This window comes from Mytilus galloprovincialis, chromosome 3, assembly GCF_965363235.1.
Source record: "Mytilus galloprovincialis chromosome 3, xbMytGall1.hap1.1, whole genome shotgun sequence".
Taxonomy (NCBI): domain Eukaryota; kingdom Metazoa; phylum Mollusca; class Bivalvia; order Mytilida; family Mytilidae; genus Mytilus; species Mytilus galloprovincialis.
This window is the reverse complement of record NC_134840.1, coordinates 25,184,598-25,207,884: the sequence shown is the minus strand read 5'-3', so window position 1 is coordinate 25,207,884 and position 23,287 is coordinate 25,184,598. Positions and strand designations below refer to the sequence as shown.

Sequence of the window (23,287 nt, the reverse complement as noted above, 5' to 3'; positions counted from 1 at the left end):
GAATGCTTAGGAGCATATGTTTGTATTGTTATATGTAAACTGAATCAAAATAAAACTTTTGTATTCGTATTTGTATTTGTTAACCTGAATTTTACCTGGGTATCTAAATTAACATTCTACATTTGAAGCAGGTTTTTTTTTCAAAATCTTTAATATCTAGATTTACCAAAGTTTAACTTGAACATTTTTTTAAATTCCTAATGTTTTTTTTATAGAAGTTCTTCTTAAAAATGAATTGGGTTCACCAATTTCAAGAAATTTAATCAGCATTTTTGTTTATTTTTGTGGCAAAAATTTACTTAAATATACATGTATATTCCAGTTTGAATTGGTACCATATTGTTATTTAAGTTTGTGGTTTATAACAGTTACTGTAGCTCCTTAACAAATGTTACTTAAAGCCATTGATAGATTTTTTTACTTGATACAATTTATGAAGTATAATTGTATAATTTTGTAAATTATTCTTACATATGTTGTACGGTCATTTCACATTTTAAAATAATCTTTAGGAATAAATTTTGTGACATATAAATCTATTCACTATTATCCATATTTTTACTGTTTTCAATTCTGTTTTAATCTTATGAAGTATGGGCAATACTGTAACTGTATATATCTGTCTTTCAATATGTTTCTATTTCATTATATACTTTTATCAGTATTACTGCACACATTATATTTGTTCCTGTTCATAAAGTACTGGCATTTCATGACAATTTTACTGATTATAATATTTATACATAAACAAGATAACAGGAATCATCAAAAATATGAGACAATACTACAGAAACACACTTAGCCCTACTATATAGCACTAGACTCTACAGGAACACACTAAGCCCTACTATAGCACTAGACTCCTCTGAAAATACACATTCAAAGACAAAAAAAAATGTCAACTAATGTTTCAGACACAAAAAAATGTTTTGGGTTAAAACTGTTAACCATTTTACATGCACATAAACAATCACCCCTTTACATATCTTGAACATATGTTAAAATAAGAAAGAAGTTGTATTCCACTATTTTTTTTTATAATGCTTTCAAAAACAGGCAGGTGCTTCTGACATTCCTTGTCCTGTATTATATATAGTTTTAGCAATTTATTTTTCTTTAATATTGTAAGTAGCACTGGCAAGATGCAGTTAAAAGTTTTGTCTATAATTACCTCTAACTATAAATGCCTGAATTCTTTTTGGTCTGTTTGAATTGAACTGTAATTGAATCAAACTGCTTGTAACTCAAAGCCTAATCCATTTGGCTTTATTGAAAAATCATGTTTTGACTTTTAAAAAATGGATTTGTTACTAAATGTTAAATACTTAGATGAATGTACTTACTATCTGCTTATCAATTATCATCGAATTACTATTTACAAGAAAACCTGCCAATAATTTTACTTATATAATACTTAGTAGTTTATCATATAAACATAAAATGGTTGTAAATGTACATGTTATTTATAATTAAACAGACTTTTATACAAACATGTGTTTTATTAAAAAAAAAACCTGGGCTTCCTTTAAGACAGAAATCCATATTGATTAATTAAATCTGTGAGTGGTATAAGCACAACAGTTACAACACACAACAGGCCTTTTCATTCAGTATTACATATTATTTCTATCAAAAGCAAGGCTTACACTTGTGATGTGTTTTGCATCTAATAAAAGTTTTAGATTTAACAAAGGACTCTAAAATTACCATTAAATCAATCGAAGTGTAAGAGTATTATGTATGCAACAGACATGCACAATTACATATATGGAGTAATAACAGATTTTTAAAATGGGATAATAAATTCACTGAAAAATATTCTTTTATTTTTAATCATCTAAAAATGGATTGGATATTGCCACTTGTATAACAAATAATATATAACATTTTTACAACAACAAATTTGTTGTATATTATCTTTTTCCAAATATAAGTTTATTTTTGATTGTTTTAGGTACATGTCTTATTGTAAGAGAGATTCTGGTTTTCCGAGATAGTGTTTCTCCAATACTTATTCCTCCACATTGACTCAAATTAACCACTTTGTCTGTCACATTATCAGTAGTCCTTTCTTCTATCCCATGTAAATACGTTTTATACATATCATCACATACTAATATTAAACTTCTTGGCTGTAGTAAGACCGATGTTAAGTACCTGTCTTCAAATGATGTGGAATCCTGAAATTTAAAAAAAAAAAAGGGTTATACACTATGCACAGTTCACAGGATAGTATTGCTGTTTTAATTGGCCCAAATCTATCAAATAGGAATTCAAAAGAAAGGATATACTCCAAAAAAATATCATTATAATTAAGTATTTTGAATTTCAACCAAAGACCAATGAATCTGTTAAAATAAACCCATTTAACAAAGTTGTAAGTAGAATGAATTACACTCAACCTAAATTCTACATGTACTAAAGAATCCTTGTATTGAATTTTTGCTTATTTTTGTCATTCTTTATTTGACAGTTGTACAAATACACATTATCATACTTGATTATCCTCAGATATTGGTCTGTAGAAATCCAAAAAAGTGTGAGATCCTAAACTGATTGTGGAAACTACAGGATAAAATAAAGGTCCATCTTCATGTGGCTGAAAAAAAAAGAAAGTGCGGTCAGTCAACATGGATTTAAGCTATTGTTTACATGAAAAAAATCTAATATGTAATTGGTCTGCTGGTTATTCAAATGTTTGCTAGCTTGTATAATTTAAGAAACTAAAAACTGTCAAATCCTATGCAGTCTGTAATGACATTAAAAAATGTTGTCATTTATATGGTGAAATGAGGTCAGAATGACTTTATCTCGTAGAACTAAGCCGATAATGATCAGCAAATAGACCAAAATATTAAGATGATTGCATGTTAAACAGTATACAAAAGATAATTCATATGTGAAACCCAAGTCAGTAAGAAATCTATGACAGATAATCTTTTTTTCAGGGGAGACATTCAGACTCACTTGTGTCTTTACTCGAAACCCAGACTGTGCTGGGTGTAAAAGATCTAATCTTATTAGATAGTCATACAAATGTTTTAAAACATGCTTTTCTAAAAGTTTTGATAAAACAGGAAGTACAGAAATTGGTCTATAATTTGTTGCCATGAATTTTTCACCAGCTTTAAAAACAGGGGTTACTCTTGCATTCTTTAGAACACTGGGTAATGTACTTGTATCTATTATTCTGTTAAAAATGTAAGTTAAAGATGAGGTTATGAAAGGAGCACTCAATTTAAACAATTTTGGTCCTATGTTATCAGATCCGGTGGATTTATTAATGTCAAATTTGATCATCTCATTAAATAGATCATTTATTGTGACTGGTGGAATTGAAAATTTTACTTGTTCTGACTTAGTAAATTTCTTTTGTACAAATTGAGTTAATTTTGCATAATCATGATTTTTGCTCATACATCTGTCAGTCCTCAGGTTTTCAACACAAAATGTAAAAAACTTATTAAAAACATTACAAATGGCATTGACATTATTAGTTTTAACACCATCTTCATTTAAAAGTTCATATGGTTTTTCTTGTTGGGATGGGTTAAGACTGTGAATACATTTCTACAAATCTTTAGAAGCTTTTGAATTTTTTACCATCTTTGAATAAAAATTTCTTTTTGATTCATCGATTATGTGTTTTGTCCTGTTTCGCCAAAATTTGAATTCGGACCACATTCCTATTTTATGGTATTTCTCTCTCATTTTTCTGACATATGTAATTTCATTATTGAACCATTCAGGTTGTCTGTCTCTTTTTACTCTTTTAGTAACAGTTGGTGCATGTTTATCTAGAACTCCATTAAATATGTCATACCACATCTGAATGCATGTAGTTGGGTGACTTTCATATTCAATTTTATTAAAAGGTGCAATAGCTCAGTCACTTAGACAATTTGTCTCATTGATTTATATTTTTTGATTTCTGTAAGAAATGATAGTATGAATATCTTTTTTGATATAAGGAGAGAAGATCATATAGTTTTCAAATAGTTGGATGAAAATTAGTCAATTAAGCATAAAATGTAGGTCAGAATGATCCAGTTTTACACCAAGCAGTATGATTGTAGGTCACTTAGGTATATAAAACACAATTTCGAAGTAATGATTATTTAGTTTTGATAATAGAATGCCACACTAACTTTTGTATTTAAACACCATGAAACATAAATGTTAGGGGAGGGTTGAGTGTTTGTGAAAATGTTTAACCTGGCCATATTCTTTATGTGCCTTTCAGGGGTTGCTGTCTGCCATATTTACTTTTTGTTTATTCAAGTTTGTTTTTTACTATGAATATTTATGGTTATTGGTTTTCAGTTTTGAATTATTCTCTTTGTCATGCCAGGGGCTTTTATTGCTTACTATAGTAGAGATTTTTGCTAATTTTTGAAATACTGACTGCATGAAATATTTAAGGACTTCATCAAGCACACATGGTCAGATGGGAGTGGTTTACCATCACTAAACTCAGCTGGATTACTACACAATGGCTCAAATGACTCAAAGCTAACATCCTAAATAGATATAGGAAGATGTGGTGTGAGTACCAATGAGACAACTCTCCATCCAAATAACAATTTATAAAAGTAAACCATTATAGGTCAATGTACGGCCTTCAACACGGAGCCTTAGCTCACACCGAACAACAAGCTTTAAAGGGCCTCAAAATTACTAGTGTAAAACCATTCAAATGGGAAAACCAACAGTCTAATCTATATAAAAAACGAGAAACACGTATAAATTACATAAACAAACGACAACTACTGTACAACAGACAAAAAACCCAGACAAAATGTTTGGTCAACATAAATAACAGCACCTGATATATCCATCACACTAGAAGGAATAAGAAGATCCTAAATGGGTCTCATCCACATAAAGCAGAGGGTCCAGATAACATCTCCCCTTAGATCTGAAAAGAACTGGCAGCCAAAAAAGCATTTATACTACAAGTTATCATTTGTAGAAGATATTATACAGGGGTTATTATATTATAAAAAGCAACACACTTATGTCTAGTATTCAATAAAGGTGAAAAGTGAACCATCCAATAACAAATTTTTAAAGTTATAAAATAATGGAGCGCATAGTTTCTAGTCCTAATGTGCCTTGCAGATAGAAACAACATTCTGTATGATCTACAACATGTTTTAAGGAAGAAACTGTAATGAGAAACTCAGTTTAAAATAGAATTTATTGATGATATAAAAACAAACACTGATAAAGGCCAACAGACTGACTGCCTAATCATTGACTTTTCAAAGGCATCTGACAATATTAGCCATGGTCTACTATACATCCAAAAGCTTCAACACTATGGAATAACAGGGAAAACCAACGACTGGATCAAGAACTCTCTTTCTGAGAGAACTCAGCCAGTACATAAAGAAGGGGAATTATCATATTCCATTAATGTAGAGTCTGGGGTACCACAAGGATATGTACTTGGACCCAGCATACTCCTCTTCTATATAAATGACATGCCACAGAACATTATAAAGTTGACAAGTTTTTCTATTTACTTTTGCATCAAGCTTTAAGAAATAGCAAAGATTAATTGTGTCCTACTTATATAAACAATATTTTTACAACTTCAAAGATAGATGATTGTAAAAAAATATATGAAGTATAACAATTCACATTAATATATTGGCAAATATTGAATTTACTGACCATAATTCCCTGTCCTGCTTCATATTCATTAACTAGTACATGGTTTGGTAAACAGTCTCCAAATATTCCAAGTCTACCAATTTTGTCTATATAAGTCTTCAACCACTTAAAAAAAATACAATTTTTATAATTTAATCATCAAAACTAATGTCAAACTTAATTTAACTCTTTTGATATGGAAAATAAGAAACGACGTATGATTGGTCTTTCAGATACAACTAGTTGGGTATTCAATACTTGCTTACTAAGCTCTGCTGTAATATTGTGCATACAACTGTGTAAAATTATCTTCAGATAGCTGAGGAATTGAAAGCTTTGATAACTACAGTATATTTACAAGGGAAGAACCTTGAAAATTGTCTGGAGCTTTTATCAATTTAAGAATAATAGTAATGGCACATATAAATTAGAGCTTACCTGTGGTATATCCTCAGCTACCATACCTTTGGGATGTGGTAATCCTCCTGGAATGAAATATACATTAGTTTAGCACTTAATTCCCTGCATCATCCCAAGAACCTCAAATCAGCTACATGGTTTTTAAAATTAGCAGAGAGGCTGATAATAGGTATAAGGTAATAAATGGTCTACAATTCATGATGTGTAGATTTATCATTCAAATGTTCACACTGACACATGTTTCTATCTATAGCAAACAAACATTCAAGTAAATAAAAGATTTTGTTAAATTTGAAGTATCATGTCTTAGAAATGATGCAAAGTAATGTCAATAGTTAATATTGACCATTTGGACCAGGTGAGGTTAACAGTATCAAAAACTTGATAGGTATTATATTTATTGAAACCTTCCTTTACAACTTATGGCATAGACATCTATTATATGCTTGTTTGGTCAACAAAAAAGAGGGGGGGGGGGGGGGGGGGTTCAAAAGAAAAGTGTCCTTGATTTACCCCAGTTTTGTAATCTTCTATTTGATAACTGTGTCCATTTTGGTTTGGGAGCTGCATATACACTGCTCATTAACCTTTGTTCTTCTTCAGGAGAAATAAATTCTGGAATGTAATATATTGTTGGTGGTGCCTGTAGAATATAGAATAAAATGTAGAACCATGAAAAATTACAGTTAAAATGACATAAAAAAACCCTATATATTTGGGGTAAATTTATGGACCTGAAATAAACACATGAGTTCATTTACATAAATGACATTTACTTATAAAAAGGAAGGCTAAATTAAAGGACGATCCAAGGGCCATGTGGGGAAAATTTGGTTGATTATATAGGGAATCACTGAAGTAGGACTGAAGCATGCCCCCTTAGGTCAGTCAGTATGCCCCACTTATAAAAAGTTCTTGATCAGCTACTGACACGTGAAGCTCATATTAAGGCTCGAGTCATGGTTATTAATTGTTGATACATTGTAGTAGATATTCAATTTGTGCCAACTTTTAATCAATTTTACTTACTTTAATGGGCAAATGGACCCATGTGATAATGATATTATGAGGTAGTCCAAATAAATATGACCTCTTGAAAGGTTATTTTATTTTTTTGCTGTGAAGCCTTAAGACTAATCAGACATTATGATCAAGAAGATAAATGATTAAGAAGACTAATAATGCGACAAGAAAACAATTTTAGTGTCAAGAACTCTAACAATTACCATGATTACTTATTTCAATAAATAATTATATAAAAAAATGCATTATACTGTAAATTCAGAAATTATTGTGATGTTTTTATTATTGCGAAAAATGCAACAGGGTAATCATTGCAATAATTAAAAATCGCATTTTGAAATTTTTTATATGAATCAAATAGGATTTTTCTGAATATCGCAAAAATTAAAATTGCATTTTGGTCTAAAATTGCAAAATCGCAATAATGAATGCACGCAATAATTTCTGAATTTACAGTAGTAAGTAAGTACAACAAATGTAAGTTAGTAAGTAATTTTTATTGAACATTGGACTTTCTGTTTCATCAGTGAACGTATACAAACATGTGTTTACACATTAGAACCAAATTATATGTGCGGTTTTTATTTAAAGTGTGTGCATTAAAAGTGATTTTCATTAAATCATGATACTGACATGACTGATGAAGAACTTAAACATTTGTTAAAACAAAGAGGGGATTGTTAAGGTTTTTATTTATCACCAAGAATATGTTTTTAAACAAGAGTGCACACACTGAAATGTCTCGCCTTCTTTAATTATCATTGATATTATGTTGATAGTCCTAAATATAAAGCTTTACTACAACTATCACATAAACTTAACATGATCCAAGAAAATGAGGTCAAGGTCATATAAACCAAACTAGAAATACATGTACACCTTACAATTATTCAAATTCAATACACTTTTAAATATAGTTGACCTATTGCTTATAGTTTCTAAGAAACAGACTTTTAAAAGCAAGAAAAATAAATATTGACCAATGAACCATGAAGATGAGGTCAAGGTCAGATGAACCATGCCAGGCAAACATGTACAGCTTACAATTCTTCCATACAACAAATACAGTTGACCTATTACTTATAGTTTAAGAAAAACAGACCAAAACACAAAAACTTAACAATGAACACTGAAAATGAGGTCAAGGTCAAATAACACCTGCGAGACTGACATGTACATCATAAAATAGTTCCATACACCAAATATAGTTGACCTATTGCATATACATTTAGTATTAGAAAATCAAGACCAAAACTCAAAAACTTAACTTTGACCACTGAACCATGAAAATAAGGTCAAGGTCAGATGACACCTGCTAGCTAGAAATAAACACATTACAATCATTCCATACACCAAATATAGTAGACCTATTGCATACAGTATAAGAAAAACAGACCAAAACAAAAACTTAACTATAACCACTGAACCTTGAAAATGAGGTCAAGGTCAGATGACTCCTGGCAGTTGGACATGTACACCTTACAGTCTACCCATAAACGATAAAATCGAATATAATATATTAGACCTCTTACTTATAGTATCTGAGATATGGACTTCACCACCAAAACTTTACCTTGTTCACCGATCTATGAAATGAGGTCGAGGTGAAGTGAAAACTGTCTGACTGACATGAGGACCTTGCAAGGTATGCACATACCAAATATAGTTATCCTTTTACTCATAATAAGAGAGAAATAAACATTACAAAAAATCGTAACTTTTTTTTCAAGTAGTCACTGAACCATGAAAATGAGGTCAAGGACAATTCACATGTGACAGACCGAAACTCTGTAACATGAGGCATCTATATACAAAGTATGAAGCATCCAGGTCTTCCACCTTCTAAAATATAAAGCTTTTAAGAAGTTAGCTACCGCTGCTGCCGTAGTAGCCTCCGCCGCCTGATCACTATCCCTAAGTCAAGCTTTCTGCAAAAAAAGTCGTAGGCTTGACAAAAATGTGATAATGTTAAAACAACAAATAATCAACTATATTAGACCACTATCCAGGTCGTTGTATTTCCGCCAAAAAAAAACAACATTGCCAGTTTGGTTTAGGTGAACATCATTCATGTGTTCAAGGGCATCATCCCCTCCTTCCCATATTCAGGGAGCATTTGAAAAAAAAATAATATAATGCTGTATTGGACTTTTGCATTTATTCAGCAAATTAAATAAATTCTAGTAATTGATACTCTGGCTGAGAACTGAAATTATAGTCGATATTTTGTTGGTTTAACATTATCACATTTTTATTTAGACGTTATAGCTAAATTTTTATTTTTTAATTTTTTTAATTAAATTTTTTATTTTTTATTTAATGTCAATGCCAAATATTATGGCAATGGCAAAATTTTGACTTTATGGTAAAAAAAAATCCCTCAAAATTGAAACCTTTTTTTATTTTATTTTTAGAAATTAAGATCAAAACCTTATTTTTTAAGAAACAGCAAGTAGCTGGCCTGTGGTTAAATTATTAAAAAATTGATAGTTACTTCTGTCACAAGATTCTTTGTATCCATCTCCTCAGTGGGTTTTGGCTGTTAGAATTTCTGTAAATATGATAAGTCAAGGATTTTCATTGGCTTATTTCAGAAATCTGTCCAATTAAAATCACTCTTTCATTTTGACGATTTTCCGGCAAATGAAGAAACGAATGTGAAAACATTTCAAAAATCAGCATCTGCAATTTATGATTGTGATGCGGACGTAAGCGCATTCCCAGCACTATATAAAGGTCTTTATAAGAAAATATGTATTTTCATTTTTTTTGGCAAAATTTAAACAATGCATGCAGTTAATAATTTAAGAAAAAAAAATTAAATAAAAATAAAAAATGCCCCCCCTTTTTTATCCAAATATTTGTTTTATGATTATCCAGATCATAAAACAACAAAAATTATTAGAAATTTAAGATCAGGATACTACCTAAGAAATTACTCAAACAAAATCAATTTAAATATAGATCCCAAGTGTGAATGGGGTCAATTACTGAATTAGAAACTAGGGGACATTATTTACTATTTTGTGAAAATTATGAAGAGGCTAGACAGAGACAGAAAACTTATACATGAGATTTTCTTTAACACGGATCGTTTCATTTTGATTTAGAACTTATTGTCAATAGAAAAAAACAACAACTACTCCGTCTCTAATGAAACACTAATAGCAGTCATGCAATTATAGGGTGACTTTATTTGTGAGATGCGCTGTTTTGATAAAGAAACATTTTTGTCGAGCCTTCGACTTCAGTCGAAAAAGCGAGACATAGCGATCCTTCATTCCGTCGGTGTCGTCATCGGCGGCGTCCACAAATATTCACTATGTGGTTAAAGTTTTTGAAATTTTAATAACTTTCTTAAACTATCCTTGAATTGTACGAAACTTGGACAGAAGCTTGTTTATGTTCATAAGATAGTACCCAGAAGTAAATTTTGTAAAAATAAAATTCCATTTTTTCCGTATTTTACTTATAAATGGACTTAGTTTTTTTCTGCCAGGAAACATTACATTCACTCTGTGGTTAAAGTTTTTAAAATTTTAATAACTTTCTTAAACTATCCTGGAAATGTACAAAACTTGGCCAGAAGCTTGTTTATGATCAGGAGATAGTATCCAGAAGTAAATTGTGTAAAAATAAAATTCCATTTTTTCCGTATTTTACTTATAAATGGACTTAGTTTTTTCTGCCAGGAAACATTACATTCACTCTGTGGTTAAAGTTTTTAAAATTTTAATAACTTTCTTAAACTATCCTGGAATTGTAAGAAACTTGGCCAGAAGCTTGTTTATGATCAGAAGATAGTATCCAGAAGTAAATTTTGTAAAAATAAAATTCCATTTTTCCCGTATTTTACTTATAGATGGACTTAGTTTTTCTTCCAGTTAACATGACATACAGTCTGCAGTTAAAGTATTTAAAACATTTTTAAGATTCTTAAACTAGCCTGGATTTTTACCAAACTTGGACAGAAGCTTCTGTCAGACAATCAAAAGATAGTATCGAGAGGAATAATTTTATTGATTTTTTTCATCATTTTTGATGAGTGTGTGATTAACAGCAAAAGTAGGCGAGACACTGGGTTCTGCGGAACCCTTACAAATTTTTTATTTTTCTTGTTAATTGATAAATGTATATTTTTAAATTTTTGTCTAAATATGTTAAGTACAGTTGCCACCTATAACTTATAAGTAGATATTTAAAGTACATGTGAGTTGTTTACCAGAGTGAAAATTGTATGCACGAGACTTTAATATTTACAAGGGAGATATTCCAGTGTCAACAGCGACACCTACAGAATACAGAATTTGTTATACATTTTGTTGGTAACCCCTTTTGTTATATGAATAATGTAAATATTAAAATCTTTTATCCTGTTAAGACAGAAAAGTTTGTGTCACATATTTATTGGTTTTTAATCTTTTATAAATTATCATTGCAAACTCTTGTACATACATATTGATTTATTCATGTTTACACTTATCTTGTCATTGATAATGAAAAAAAAACCCAAAGTTTATTCTCTTGTTAAAAAAAGGCAATTTAATGTAAGTTTGAATATTTATTTATTTAGAATAATTAATGCTTAGACTTTTTATGCTAAATTTGTTTTCTTGTCACTCAATTATACTTCTTGTCGCTAAATTATTCTTCTTGTCCCTTCTTGTCAATAATTAGTGAAACCCAATTTAAAGTACTATCATTCTGTTAGTAACATAGCATATTCTTATTTTTATGCTGATATTAGTTATAGTTTTAGTGCAATAATAGGAAGTCATATGAGAATACTAAAAATTCTCTAGCACTTTTATTATTGTGACTTCTGACCTGATAAATGTGTCAACCATGCTTCAATTGTCTTTTTATGTTAAATATATTTTTTAAGCAAACAAGCTTTTGATTTACCTAAACACTTAAATTATTTAATAGTACTTTATTATATTAGATAAATGATAAACCGTCAATTGTATACTTTTATCATATTCAGAAAATACCATTCCTGCCAACCCTCCCGTTTTGAGAGGGAGACTCCCGCTCAAATGGCGAAATTCGGGAAATCTCCCGCTTGCCGATACCCTCCCGCTGTCATAGCTGAGAGGGAGATAGATCTCCCTCTTTGAAGGTTTCAGAGGTTGGCAGGTATGGAAAATACTATTGTTAATAAAATTTTCAATGCTTCAATGTTCTAGAACTCCTACATGTATAATGACAAAACTAAAGATATTTGTACAGAATTTATGATAGTCATATATCTTTTCAGTTGTTGTTATAAATAGTTGTTTAAACAAAGAATTTATAATCAGTGCTTGCAAAATAACAGGAATCTTTTAAACTTAGTTTATGAAAGTTTCTTTCATGTACACAATGGGTCAAAGACATTCTTTAATCATTGAAAGGGGAAGACATCTTTATATTCCAAGAAAAAAATACTTAAAGGTACTGTCCAATCTGTAGTATTCCTTCATTCTCTACTGTACATAATAGTGGAATCGACGTCCAAATCTGACGTTACATTCTCAAATCAATGGCCAATATTTTGATTATCTAATGGCAATGAATGGACATCCAATGTGACGTTGCATATTGCCAAAACCTCAAATTTATTGTAGTCGTCTTTAATCGATGTCCAAAATCATTTATAATACTGACTGTAAATTCAGAAATTATTGCCTGCATTTATTATTGCGATTTTGTCATTTTAGACTTGAATGCGATTTTAATTTTTACAATTTTGAGAAAAATCCTGTTTAATTCATATGAAATATCGCATTTACAACTATGTTGCAATTTTTCGCAATAATAAAAACCTCGCATTAATTTCTGAATTTACAGTAAATAATAAATTACTGGACTTACACTTATACCTGTACATGTTTTGTACACGTCTTATGACAACTATAAATTTTCAAACATTTATACATACTTTCCAATATCGAATTTTTTCAACAAGAAATAGGTAACATGCATTTAAATATTTATCTTGATTAAAAGTTAATCCAATTGATCTACATAATACTGGGTAGTGTGTTAATCCTATTCATATTAAAAAATGACATGCATGTAGTCACTTATAATTCTAAATATAATGGCGCTTGTATATTTTTTAGCAGTTAAGCTAATGAAATTTTACTGTTATTGTTATACAAGTGGTAAGACTTTAATAAAATCTTGAATCTTGTAAATCAATTAGAAAGCAACCAAACAACAAAGGAAACCAATGACATCTACATGTAGGAGCATTATTTAGTCTTTAACAATTGACAAAATAAAGAAGTGCAGCAAATGGTTTTTGAGAGTATTATAATTCTGCATCTGTAAGATATTTTCAACAAATTTCTGAGTTTTACCCTTGTACTGAAAATATACGCAAGAAATCTGCATTATGTTTTTATGTTGTGCTGTTACACCTCTGTTCTAGATTAAGTGCACACACACATGTTTAAAACCGACACATTCTCTATGTGCCTATAGTCCAGTGGTTGTCGTTGGTCTGCAATACTGGTCTTTCGAAATTGTTTTGTTATAAATAAGAGTATTAAGACTGTTAATTTTCTTATTTAAATTGTTTACACTATTTATGTCCTGGCCTTTTATAGCCTTTGCGGTATAGGTTTTTATCAGAGTTGAAAGCCAAACGGTTGCCTATAATCATGATAATTGCTCACATTCACTTTATTTAGACTGATGGAAAGTTGTCCCATTGAAAATAATAACACCTCTCTTTATGTTTATGTAATCTCTAAAATTTAAAAAATTGATATGATCACTACCTGTTTACACACTGGTATATGTTTTAAATTTTAAAAAAATACTTTTTTTTAGATAGATTTTTTTTGTTAGACATAATATATTTAAAGGTTGAAAGGTTTCAGCTACTATCGGTTTAGTTCAATTGTGTATTCCTAAATGGATGTTGAATAGCGTAATTAAGAATTTGACGTCGATAAGAGAAGTCACAAATTGGACGTCGATAAGATAGGCATAAAATTGGCCATCGATAAGATAGGCATAAAATTGGCCATCGATTTGGAATGCTATTTAATTATGACGTCAGATTTGGATGTCGATTTGAGGAACAGACGTCGATTAGAGACCGGACATCTATCTGAGTCTTACATATATATAACAGCATAACTTATATCTAGCTAATTGGTTATTGGTGTAAAACAACTATTTATATACATACATTTGTATATCTCTTTTGTAGATGGTTAGGATAGGACCAGACACCTCAAAAAGACTGCCCAGACATCTTAGAAATGAAGATATACCAACACATACCTTTACACCACCTACCTATCAAGTATGTATTAGAAAGACATCATAATTTACAAGTTACCTACCATGGAACATGCATGTAATCCTGTGATGGGGTTATTGTAGCATTGTGATTACTCCCCTTTCATTTCAAGCAGTGAAGAGGAAGTTTTATATCATCATCTCCAATATTTCATCCCATATATTCCTTTTTCTCAAAAACACACAAAAACTTAAAACCAAAGGTACCTGTAAACACATGGTCTTCAATAGACTATAACATTTGTATAGACAGCAGCCTTTGCCAAAAACCTTTTTGAGTACCAGCCCATAGGGCTAGTGGAATAAAACACTAGCCCAAAGTGATTTTTTCTTAGCTGGAAATAATTTGTGTAACCAGTGAGTCTTTTCAACTTTAAATGTTTTACCTGGGATAAGCCCCTGGTTCCATTTCTGCATCGAATGTGATCAAAACCTTGATTGTTTGTTTACAATGAGTGGTATTTATTATAAATTGTGTTTGTTCCACGCACATGGTCGAGCCATGTTCTCATTGGTAATAAGGTATTGGATGGAGAGATGTCTCATTGGCACTCATACCACATTATATATCTATATATTGTTAATGACTGATTCCAATTGATTAGAAGTAACTAAACCTGTATGAAATAAAATAGGGATTCCAGTAAATGTATGAAAACAAGGTTGCAACAAATTGTAGCTTGTTCTCATAAATTCAATGAAACACAGGCTACAATTTCGCAAACAATTTCAGATGTTCATTAGACCGATCAGGCAATCACTAGTGCTTCTGCACAAGTCTGATGAGATTTTTACCAGACAGAGGCTTCCGCTACTGCTGAATGTTGCATACTGACTAAGACAGGTTATGCATAAATTAAAGATAGAGATTTATAAATATCTGCTTATGACATGAAATTTCTTACAGAGCAAACAACTGACAAAATATAAACAAAGTCAACCGTAAGTGCTTAACTTTGAAGAAATGCATTTACAAGTTGTAGGATTAGACTTAAGGGGGCTCCTGGGTATAAATCAAATTTTTTTTCTAATATAGAATTTCGCTATATTTTTTTATAAATGAACTTTATCATATACTTAAAAGAAAAATGAAATAAAAAAATGGGGTCACCGTTCATTTAAGCTCACAATCTGCCTCCGGAAGAAGCATACATTTTTGTTAATGTCCTTTTTTTCTGTTGAACTAATAGGAGAAATAGAGGTAATATCGAAATAAAAAAATAACCTAATTACAGAAATCACTTAAATTTTACAATTATTTAGTTTACATACAGCTTATATGAAAACAATAATAAAAAATAAAGGTCACCGATGAGTTAAAACATTTAACATAAGGTTTATGACCACAAAAGGAAGGTTGGGATTGATTTTTGGAGTTGAGGTCACAACAGTTTATGAATTAGGGGCCAAAAAGGGGCCCAAATAAGCATTATTTTTGGTTTTTGCACCATAACTTTAGTATAAGTAAATAGAAATCTATGAAATTTAAACACAAGGTTAATGACCATAAAAGGAAGGTTGGGTTTGATTTTGGGAGTTTTGGTCCTAACAGTTTAGGAATAAGGGGCCCAAAGGGTCCAAAATTGAACTTTGTGTGATTTCATCAAAAATTGAATAATTGGGGTTCTTTGATATGCCGAATCTAACTATGTATGTAGATTCTTAATTTTTGGTCCCGTTTTCAAATTGGTCTACATTAAGGTCCAAAGGGTCCAAAATTAAACTTAGTTTGATTTTAACAAAAATTGAATCCTTGGGGTTCTTTGATATGCTGAATTTAAAAATGTACTTAGATTTTTAATTATTGGCCTAGTTTTCAAGTTGGTCCAAATGGGGGTCCAAAATTAAACTTTGTTTGATTTCATCAAAAATTGAATAAATGGGTTCTTTGATATGCCAAATCTAACTGTGTATGTAGATTCTTAATTTTTGGTCCAGTTTTCAAATTGGTCTACATTAAGGTCCAAAGGGTCCAAAATTAAACTAAGTTTGATTTTAACAAAAATTAAATTCTTGGGCTTATTTGATATGCTTTATCTAAATATGTACTTTGATTTTTGATTATGGGCCCAGTTTTCAAGTTGGTCCAAATCAGGATTCCATATCAAGTATTGTGCAATAGCAAGAAATTTTCAATTGCACAGTATTGCACAATAGCAAGAAATATCTAATATTGCACAATATTGTGCAATAGCAATTAATTTTCAATTGGAGTTATCTTTCTTTGTATAGAATAGTAGTTGATAATATATGTTGGAAATTTGCCAGACATGACTATAATGTCATTTTCTATTTTTATTTGCCAATAACTTTATGTAAATAACTTCATTGGAAATTTGCCAATATAAAATGTTGCTGATGAAGCTTTTTTTCCTTATCTTATCTAAAATGTTTTTAGATAATGTATGTTGGACATTTGCCAGACATGACTATGATGTCATTTTCTATTTTTATTTGCCAATAACTTTATGTAAATAACTTCATTGGAAATTTGCCAATATAAAATGTTGCTGATGAAGTTTTTTTTATTGTTTTATACAATAAACAATGTATATTCACTTTTACTACCAACCAATCTTTACCATTCAGTGATAACAAGCACTTTATTTTACATTTTAATATTTTATGATGTATTTAAAAGAGTAGTTATTGTTGCAAACTCCATTAGAAATTTGAATTGATATCAGTTTTGGAAAAAGGGAAACGGGGATGTGAAAAAAAAGGGGGGGGGGTTTAAATTTTTCTCATTTCAGATTTCATAAATAAAAAGAAAATTTCTTCAAACATTTTTTTGAGAGGATTAATATTCAACAGCATAGTGAATTGCTCAAAGGCAAAAAAAAACTTTTAAGTTCATTAGACCACATTTGTTCTGTGTCAGAAACTTATGCTGTGTCATGATCAACTATTTAATTTTAGATTTAAAAAGTTTGAAGAAGAAATCTTTAATTGATTTGTAAAATCTTGACATTTGTTTTGTGTAAAAATAAACCATGTAATGTCAAAAATTTGATCACAATCCAAATTCAGAGCTGTATCACGCTTGAATGTTTTGTCCATACTTGCCCCAACTGTTCAGGGTTCGACCTCTGCGGTCGTATAAAGCTGCGCCCTGCGGAGCACCTGGTTGAAATGATATAAACATTTTAAAAATCATCTGGGGCCAAACCGAATCGATTTTTTGGGTTGATTTTTTTAACCATATCATAAAGTAATAACTAATAGTGTAATAAATAAAATTTGTAATGAAAAAATAAAGCTGAAATTTTTGTACCCACGAGCCACCTTAACACTACAAATAAGTTTTAGCACTGGATCACTTTTTGTCTTGAACAGTGGTATAGAATAACATGAAGTATACATCATGTAAGAAAGGTATATATGATGTAATAGAAGTCAGTTTATAAAAAAATTCTGAATTCAATAAAAATTATAATATTCCAAAAACATCGTCTGCTGTGCTTCTGAGTAGGTTTTGTACAACATTATCAAGGAAAGCTCAATAAAACAGAATCTTGTGCAATGCTCTTTGTTATGGAATGATTGTAAGGTACAATACATGTCAGTCTGGCATGTTTCTTTTGACCTTGACTTCATTTCCACCGTTCATTGATCAATAATGTTTTGTGTTTTGATCTTGTTTTTCTTCAGATACTATAAGCAATAAGGAAAACTTTATTTGATGTATAGAATGATTCTAAGGTGTACATGTTTGTTTACCAGTATTCATCTGACCTAGATCTCATTTTAATTGTTATTGGTCAATATTAAGTTTTCATGGTTTAGTTTATTTTTGTATATTGTAAGCAATAGGTCAACTTTATTTGGTGTATCTTATGATTGTAAGGTAAGTATGTCAATCTGGCTTGATTTATATGACTTTAACCACATCTTCATGCATCAATGATAATGTTAAGTTTATGTGATAATTGAAGTAAAATGTTGTCCTTAGACTATCAACATAAAATAAATCATCAATAGTGAAGCATTTAAAAAGATGTCAACTCTAGTTTATAAATAGTGTTTAAAAAAATGTTCAGATTACATCAGCATAAACCTGAACTTATTAAATCATAACATAGTCCATCCATCATTTTGGGAGGCAGTGATATAACATACATTCACATCTAGTATATTTTACTCTCCCACAGTACCTCATCTAAATTATTCCTTCAATAACACATGATCGGTACAATATTTACAGGTGGAGCTTCTTGATGCAGCATTACACAGGAATACCATCGTGTGTCTGGGAGCAAGCTCTGGTAAAATGTTCCTGGCTGTCATGGTACTTCGTGAGTTATCCTACCAGCTCAGAAAACCCTTGAAAGAAGGGGGCAAGAGAAGCGTGTATCTAACTGATAATGGTAAAGATTAGTTGTATATTAACATTCTAGATGGTATTTTCTCACTACGTCTTAATATACATGTACCTAAAGGACAATTTAAACATATCTGTTTGATAGTGTTGGACATACTTTGGATGCTAAGAATTAATCTTGGGGATGATATTTTGACTGTATATCCATTAATTTTGCAATATATCCAGGTTATCACTTACAAGATTCTAATTTGAAATACAAATGGACAGCATATCAGAGGTGTATAAATTCAAAATGTAATGGATCTTAATTTTGCTAGAAGATAAAATCTCTCTTTTAAAAAAAGGACAAATAACTGGAATGATCTCTGTCTTCTTATTAATTGTTCGTTAACTATCAAATTCTGAACATCTAAATATTTGGTATCAAGCCATCTCTATGATGCATTTTACTGAATTATTAAGAATATTTTTCTAATTTAATACAACTACTTCCATAGTGGTTTAAAAATGTTGAAAATAATTAGCTAAAGAACTTACATGTAGATGTGTTCATAGGACCATTCATTATTTTACTCTTGGGGTCAAATGATCCTTTCAAGTTGTTTTTGAATTTTGGCTTAAGTTTTTTTTTTTCAAAGCTCAAGTGAAATGTTTGTAGTAAGGGTTGAAAATAAAGGACATTTTTGGTGATGAAATGTGATAGGTACATATTGACATACTTCTCATCCATTTTTTACCCTGTCAGACTGTGTGACTCAGTGTCAGAGAAATGTAACATTTATGTTGTAAGTGACCTCATTCTTGAAGTTGTATAGCTTTTACAAGTGTAGAATTGTTTGATTAAACATTTATTTCATTTTAGAAACCTTTGTTGATCAGCAAGTTCAAATAATACAGCACCATACAGACCTTCAAGTCAGTCAGCATCTGAATAAAGATAGCATAGTAACCATGACAACAGAAAAATGGCAAGATCTCATAACATCAAATCATATCCTATTTCTATCATCACATGTTTTGAATTATGTTTTGGAGGAGAACATTTTACATCCATCAGAAGTGAATGTATTAATTTTTGAAGACTGTCATGTTGTTAATAAAGATCCTGTATATGCTCAAATTTTACAAAAGATAAATGACACCTCATTGGAATGTAAACCTAGAATTGTAGGACTAACATCATCAGTGACAGCTACACGCTGTCAAAATCCAGCCGAACTAGAATCAACAATATCAACACTGGAAACTAGACTAGATGCTGTTGCAGAAACATCAACTCTGATTATGTCACAGAGATATGGAATGTGGCCAAAAGAACAAATTATAAACTGTGACAAGTATGAAGATACAACTGGTTTAGTAGATCAGCTGGAAAATATACTACTTGATGCTCTAGAATTTCTGGAAGATTTCAAAATTAAAGAAGATGAAGAAAATGAAAAAAAAGTCAGCAATGATCCATGTCAAATCTCCAAAACTGTTGTATGTGAATGTCTAAATATTTTATATAAACTTGGTCCTTGGTGTGCAGCTAGTATAGCACAAATGTTTCTCACACAACTGGAAAAAATGGAAAAACAAGAAACGGAAATATTAGCTAAAAAGTTTTTAAGATTTAGTTCAACACAGTTAAGAATGCTTAACACTGTATTTGAAAATAACTTTACTCCAGATTATAATGTTGACGCTTTGCTTTTATATGCATCTCCAAAAGTACGGGAGCTAGTGAACCATTTGAAGAATTATAAGCCGGACTACGATTTTATGATAATAAGTAGCGAGGATATGGATGGAATGATGGGAGATAATGAATCAGACATGTCGGATGATTCTGAATTAGATGATTCAGATGCTGAGAACGAAGAGAATAATAGAAGATCCAATGTTATTCATGTAGCAATTAAAAAAGAAGGTTCAGATGATAGCAACAAAAAGGCATCAGATCCATTCTCTGTTGATGCTGAGAAATATCTGTGTGGCATTGTCTTTGTGGATCATAGATTTGTAGCTATAGCACTGAACAAGATGTTAGAGGAAGTTTGTTCATGGGATGATAGTTTATGTTTCGTCAAATGCCATCAAATTACAGGCCAGAAAAAGAAAACTCTCAAAAAGGATATCAATAAAAAACAAGAGGACATTTTAAGGAAATTCAGACTACAAGAGCTTAATTTGTTGATAGCAACAAGCTTCTTAGAAGATGGAATTGATGTTCCAAGATGTAATATGATTATGAAATTTGATCAACCTAAAGATTACAGGTCATACAGCAGATCTAAGGTAAAGTGTTAATTTAGCTTTACTGTTAAATTACAGTACATTTACGTTTGTATATCTAAGGTGTAAGAGTTAATACTGCTTAGAAAATTAACTGACATTTTAAATTAATTCTAAATAGGAAGGAAATGTACGCAGGCATGTTTTATTGTACTCTTAATTTATAAACAACCATTTACCACTATGACTTAAAATTAAAAAAAATACCTTTATTATTTTATATTTATAAAAAAAAACCGATGTTATGATATTAAAAATATTTTTTTCACTCTTCACTTAATATGATTATAAATGCACTGTACATATACACAATAGTGATTGTTGATTTTTTTACAGGGTTTAGCAAGAGCTAAAGATGCAGAGTATCTTATACTTATTGATGATAATAAGACAGAAACATTCAAAGATGACCTCCAAATGTTTAAAGGTGTTGAAAAAGTAAGCTCACTTTTAAGAACACAGGCTTTCTATAGGTTATAAAACTAGTTATATACCTAGTTTTAATGCAGCAACATATAAAAAAAGAAATGTAGAAAGTCAAAGTTTCAAAAAAATCATCTTTAAAATGTAAGGAAATGAAGAAATATTAAAAGATTCAAAAAAGAAAATAACTCTTCATAAATTGTTTGTGTATGAAGCGATTATCTGTATTTACTTTCATCTGGAATGCTCAAGCCCCTCAGACATTTTTTTGTTAGAGTTGATATCTAAGGATGTATATTATATGTGAGATGCTATATGACTAAAACAGATACATAGTAATTGAAATGCACTGTTTATTTCAAAGATCTTCAGCAATGATCTTTAATTTAAAGCAATCACTTAACAGACGTAATATTCCTGAATACAGGAGTACTTAAAATGTTTGAAAATGCTTTTAAAGAGAAATATAAATCATTCTAATGCAATTTGTATATAACAATTTTTTTCATTGGCTAAAAGTTGCCGTCAAATCCACAGTTGACCAGGCGTAACTAAGGAGGGACAACCATTTTGAAATGATTGAATCAACAAATGTTCGATTACTACTATATAATCCAAAATAAAACAACACCTACCCCAAGTTCGCTGTTTTAAAGTTATTTTATCCGATTTTGAAGCGTACAGGTAACGCAACAACCTCTAGTTTGTAAGTTTTCATTTGTATGACCTCACGTTTACCCATGACGTCTTTGCGCCAAAATCATTCATGAAGTTTCATAGATTTTTTTTTTTATTTGTCAAATTTAGACATTTTTCCAAGTTTTATCGTATTATTTCTTTTTGAAATGCATTAGAATCGGAATAACAGTACTGTAGTTGAAGAGTTGCCACCGTCAATTTTGATTTGACAGTCGCAAATCTCTGTTTTACTGTCTCCGCTACTCATCGCCAGTAAAACTGCATTTGCGACTGTCAAATCTACAATTGACGGTGGCAACTCTTCAACTACAGTACTGTTATTCCTTAAATGATCATCATGATCATAGTAAAATCTTACAGTGTAAAATGGACTTTGAAATTTATTTTTTGTGTATTACAGGAGAAATAATTTATGATTTTGTTTATTTTAAAAGGTTTTGATTGGATGGAGACAGAATAAAGAAAGTGACAATGAGCTTGAAATAATAGAAGATGACTTAGATTGTATAGAGTTACTTCCCCCTTATTATCCCAATTCTGACATGCCAACCATCCAAGTCAACTTATGTAATGCTATAGCATTAATCAATAGGTAATGTAATTGATATATCTTATTTAGAATTAAATATTTACTGATTATCACATAAATTTGTAGTAAATTTAAAATGTAATGAAAATTTGCATATATCAAGTACAACAACTGATGAAAACTGATATATGCTAACTCCTCAGATAAGTGTATTGATAAAAAATAGTAAACTCAAGTCAGGAGCCTCTGGCCTTTGTTAGTCTTGTATTATTTTAATTTTAGTTTCTTGTGTACAATTTGGAAATTAGTATGGCGTTCATTATCACTGGACTAGTATATATTTGTTTAGGGGCCAGCTGAAGGACGCCTCCGGGTGCGGGAATTTCTCGCTACATTGAAGACCTGTTGGTGACCCTCTGCTGTTGTTTTTTATTTGGTCGGGTTGTTGTCTCTTTGACACATTCCCCATTTCCATTCTCAATTTTATCAATGTGTTGTAGTTCAATTTAGGGAGGCTCAATACAGAATTCCACTAAACATGTTTTCTGGTTTAGCACTAATCACACTAACTGGAGCTACCTAACTTAAAAAGATTGAACAAATCTCGTTTAATATCGAAAAGAAATGAATTGATA

At 30.5% G+C, this 23,287-nt stretch overlaps 2 protein-coding genes across 4 annotated transcripts in view; one reads left to right on the top strand and one right to left on the bottom strand.

The window, feature by feature from the left end:
- Positions 1-1,816: 1,816 nt before the first annotated feature.
- Positions 1,817-9,692, bottom strand: LOC143067508 (putative RNA/DNA demethylase ALKBH6). The gene is made up of 6 exons (XM_076240827.1): positions 9,596-9,692; positions 6,592-6,721; positions 6,097-6,143; positions 5,680-5,784; positions 2,498-2,599; positions 1,817-2,180 (listed from the first exon to the last, which is right to left on the bottom strand). Exons 1-6 carry the CDS (start codon positions 9,620-9,622, stop codon positions 1,914-1,916), a joined length of 678 nt encoding a protein of 225 aa, XP_076096942.1. The 5' UTR covers positions 9,623-9,692; the 3' UTR covers positions 1,817-1,913.
- Positions 9,693-9,723: 31 nt separating this feature from the next.
- Positions 9,724-23,287, top strand: part of LOC143067505 (endoribonuclease Dicer-like) — a 31,983-nt gene continuing 18,419 nt past the window's right edge. The window contains exons 1-6 of one of the 3 annotated variants that reach the window (XM_076240823.1): positions 9,724-9,837; positions 14,309-14,404; positions 18,605-18,767; positions 19,587-21,004; positions 21,338-21,439; positions 22,558-22,715. In XM_076240823.1, coding sequence (XP_076096938.1) covers positions 14,309-14,404; positions 18,605-18,767; positions 19,587-21,004; positions 21,338-21,439; positions 22,558-22,715 — 1,937 coding nt within the window. In that variant the 5' untranslated portion in view covers positions 9,724-9,837. Of the gene's footprint in view, positions 9,838-11,242; positions 12,241-14,308; positions 14,405-18,604; positions 18,768-19,586; positions 21,005-21,337; positions 21,440-22,557; positions 22,716-23,287 lie in introns of those variants that run through there. The other 2 variants (XM_076240824.1, XM_076240825.1) reach the window with 2 other exon arrangements.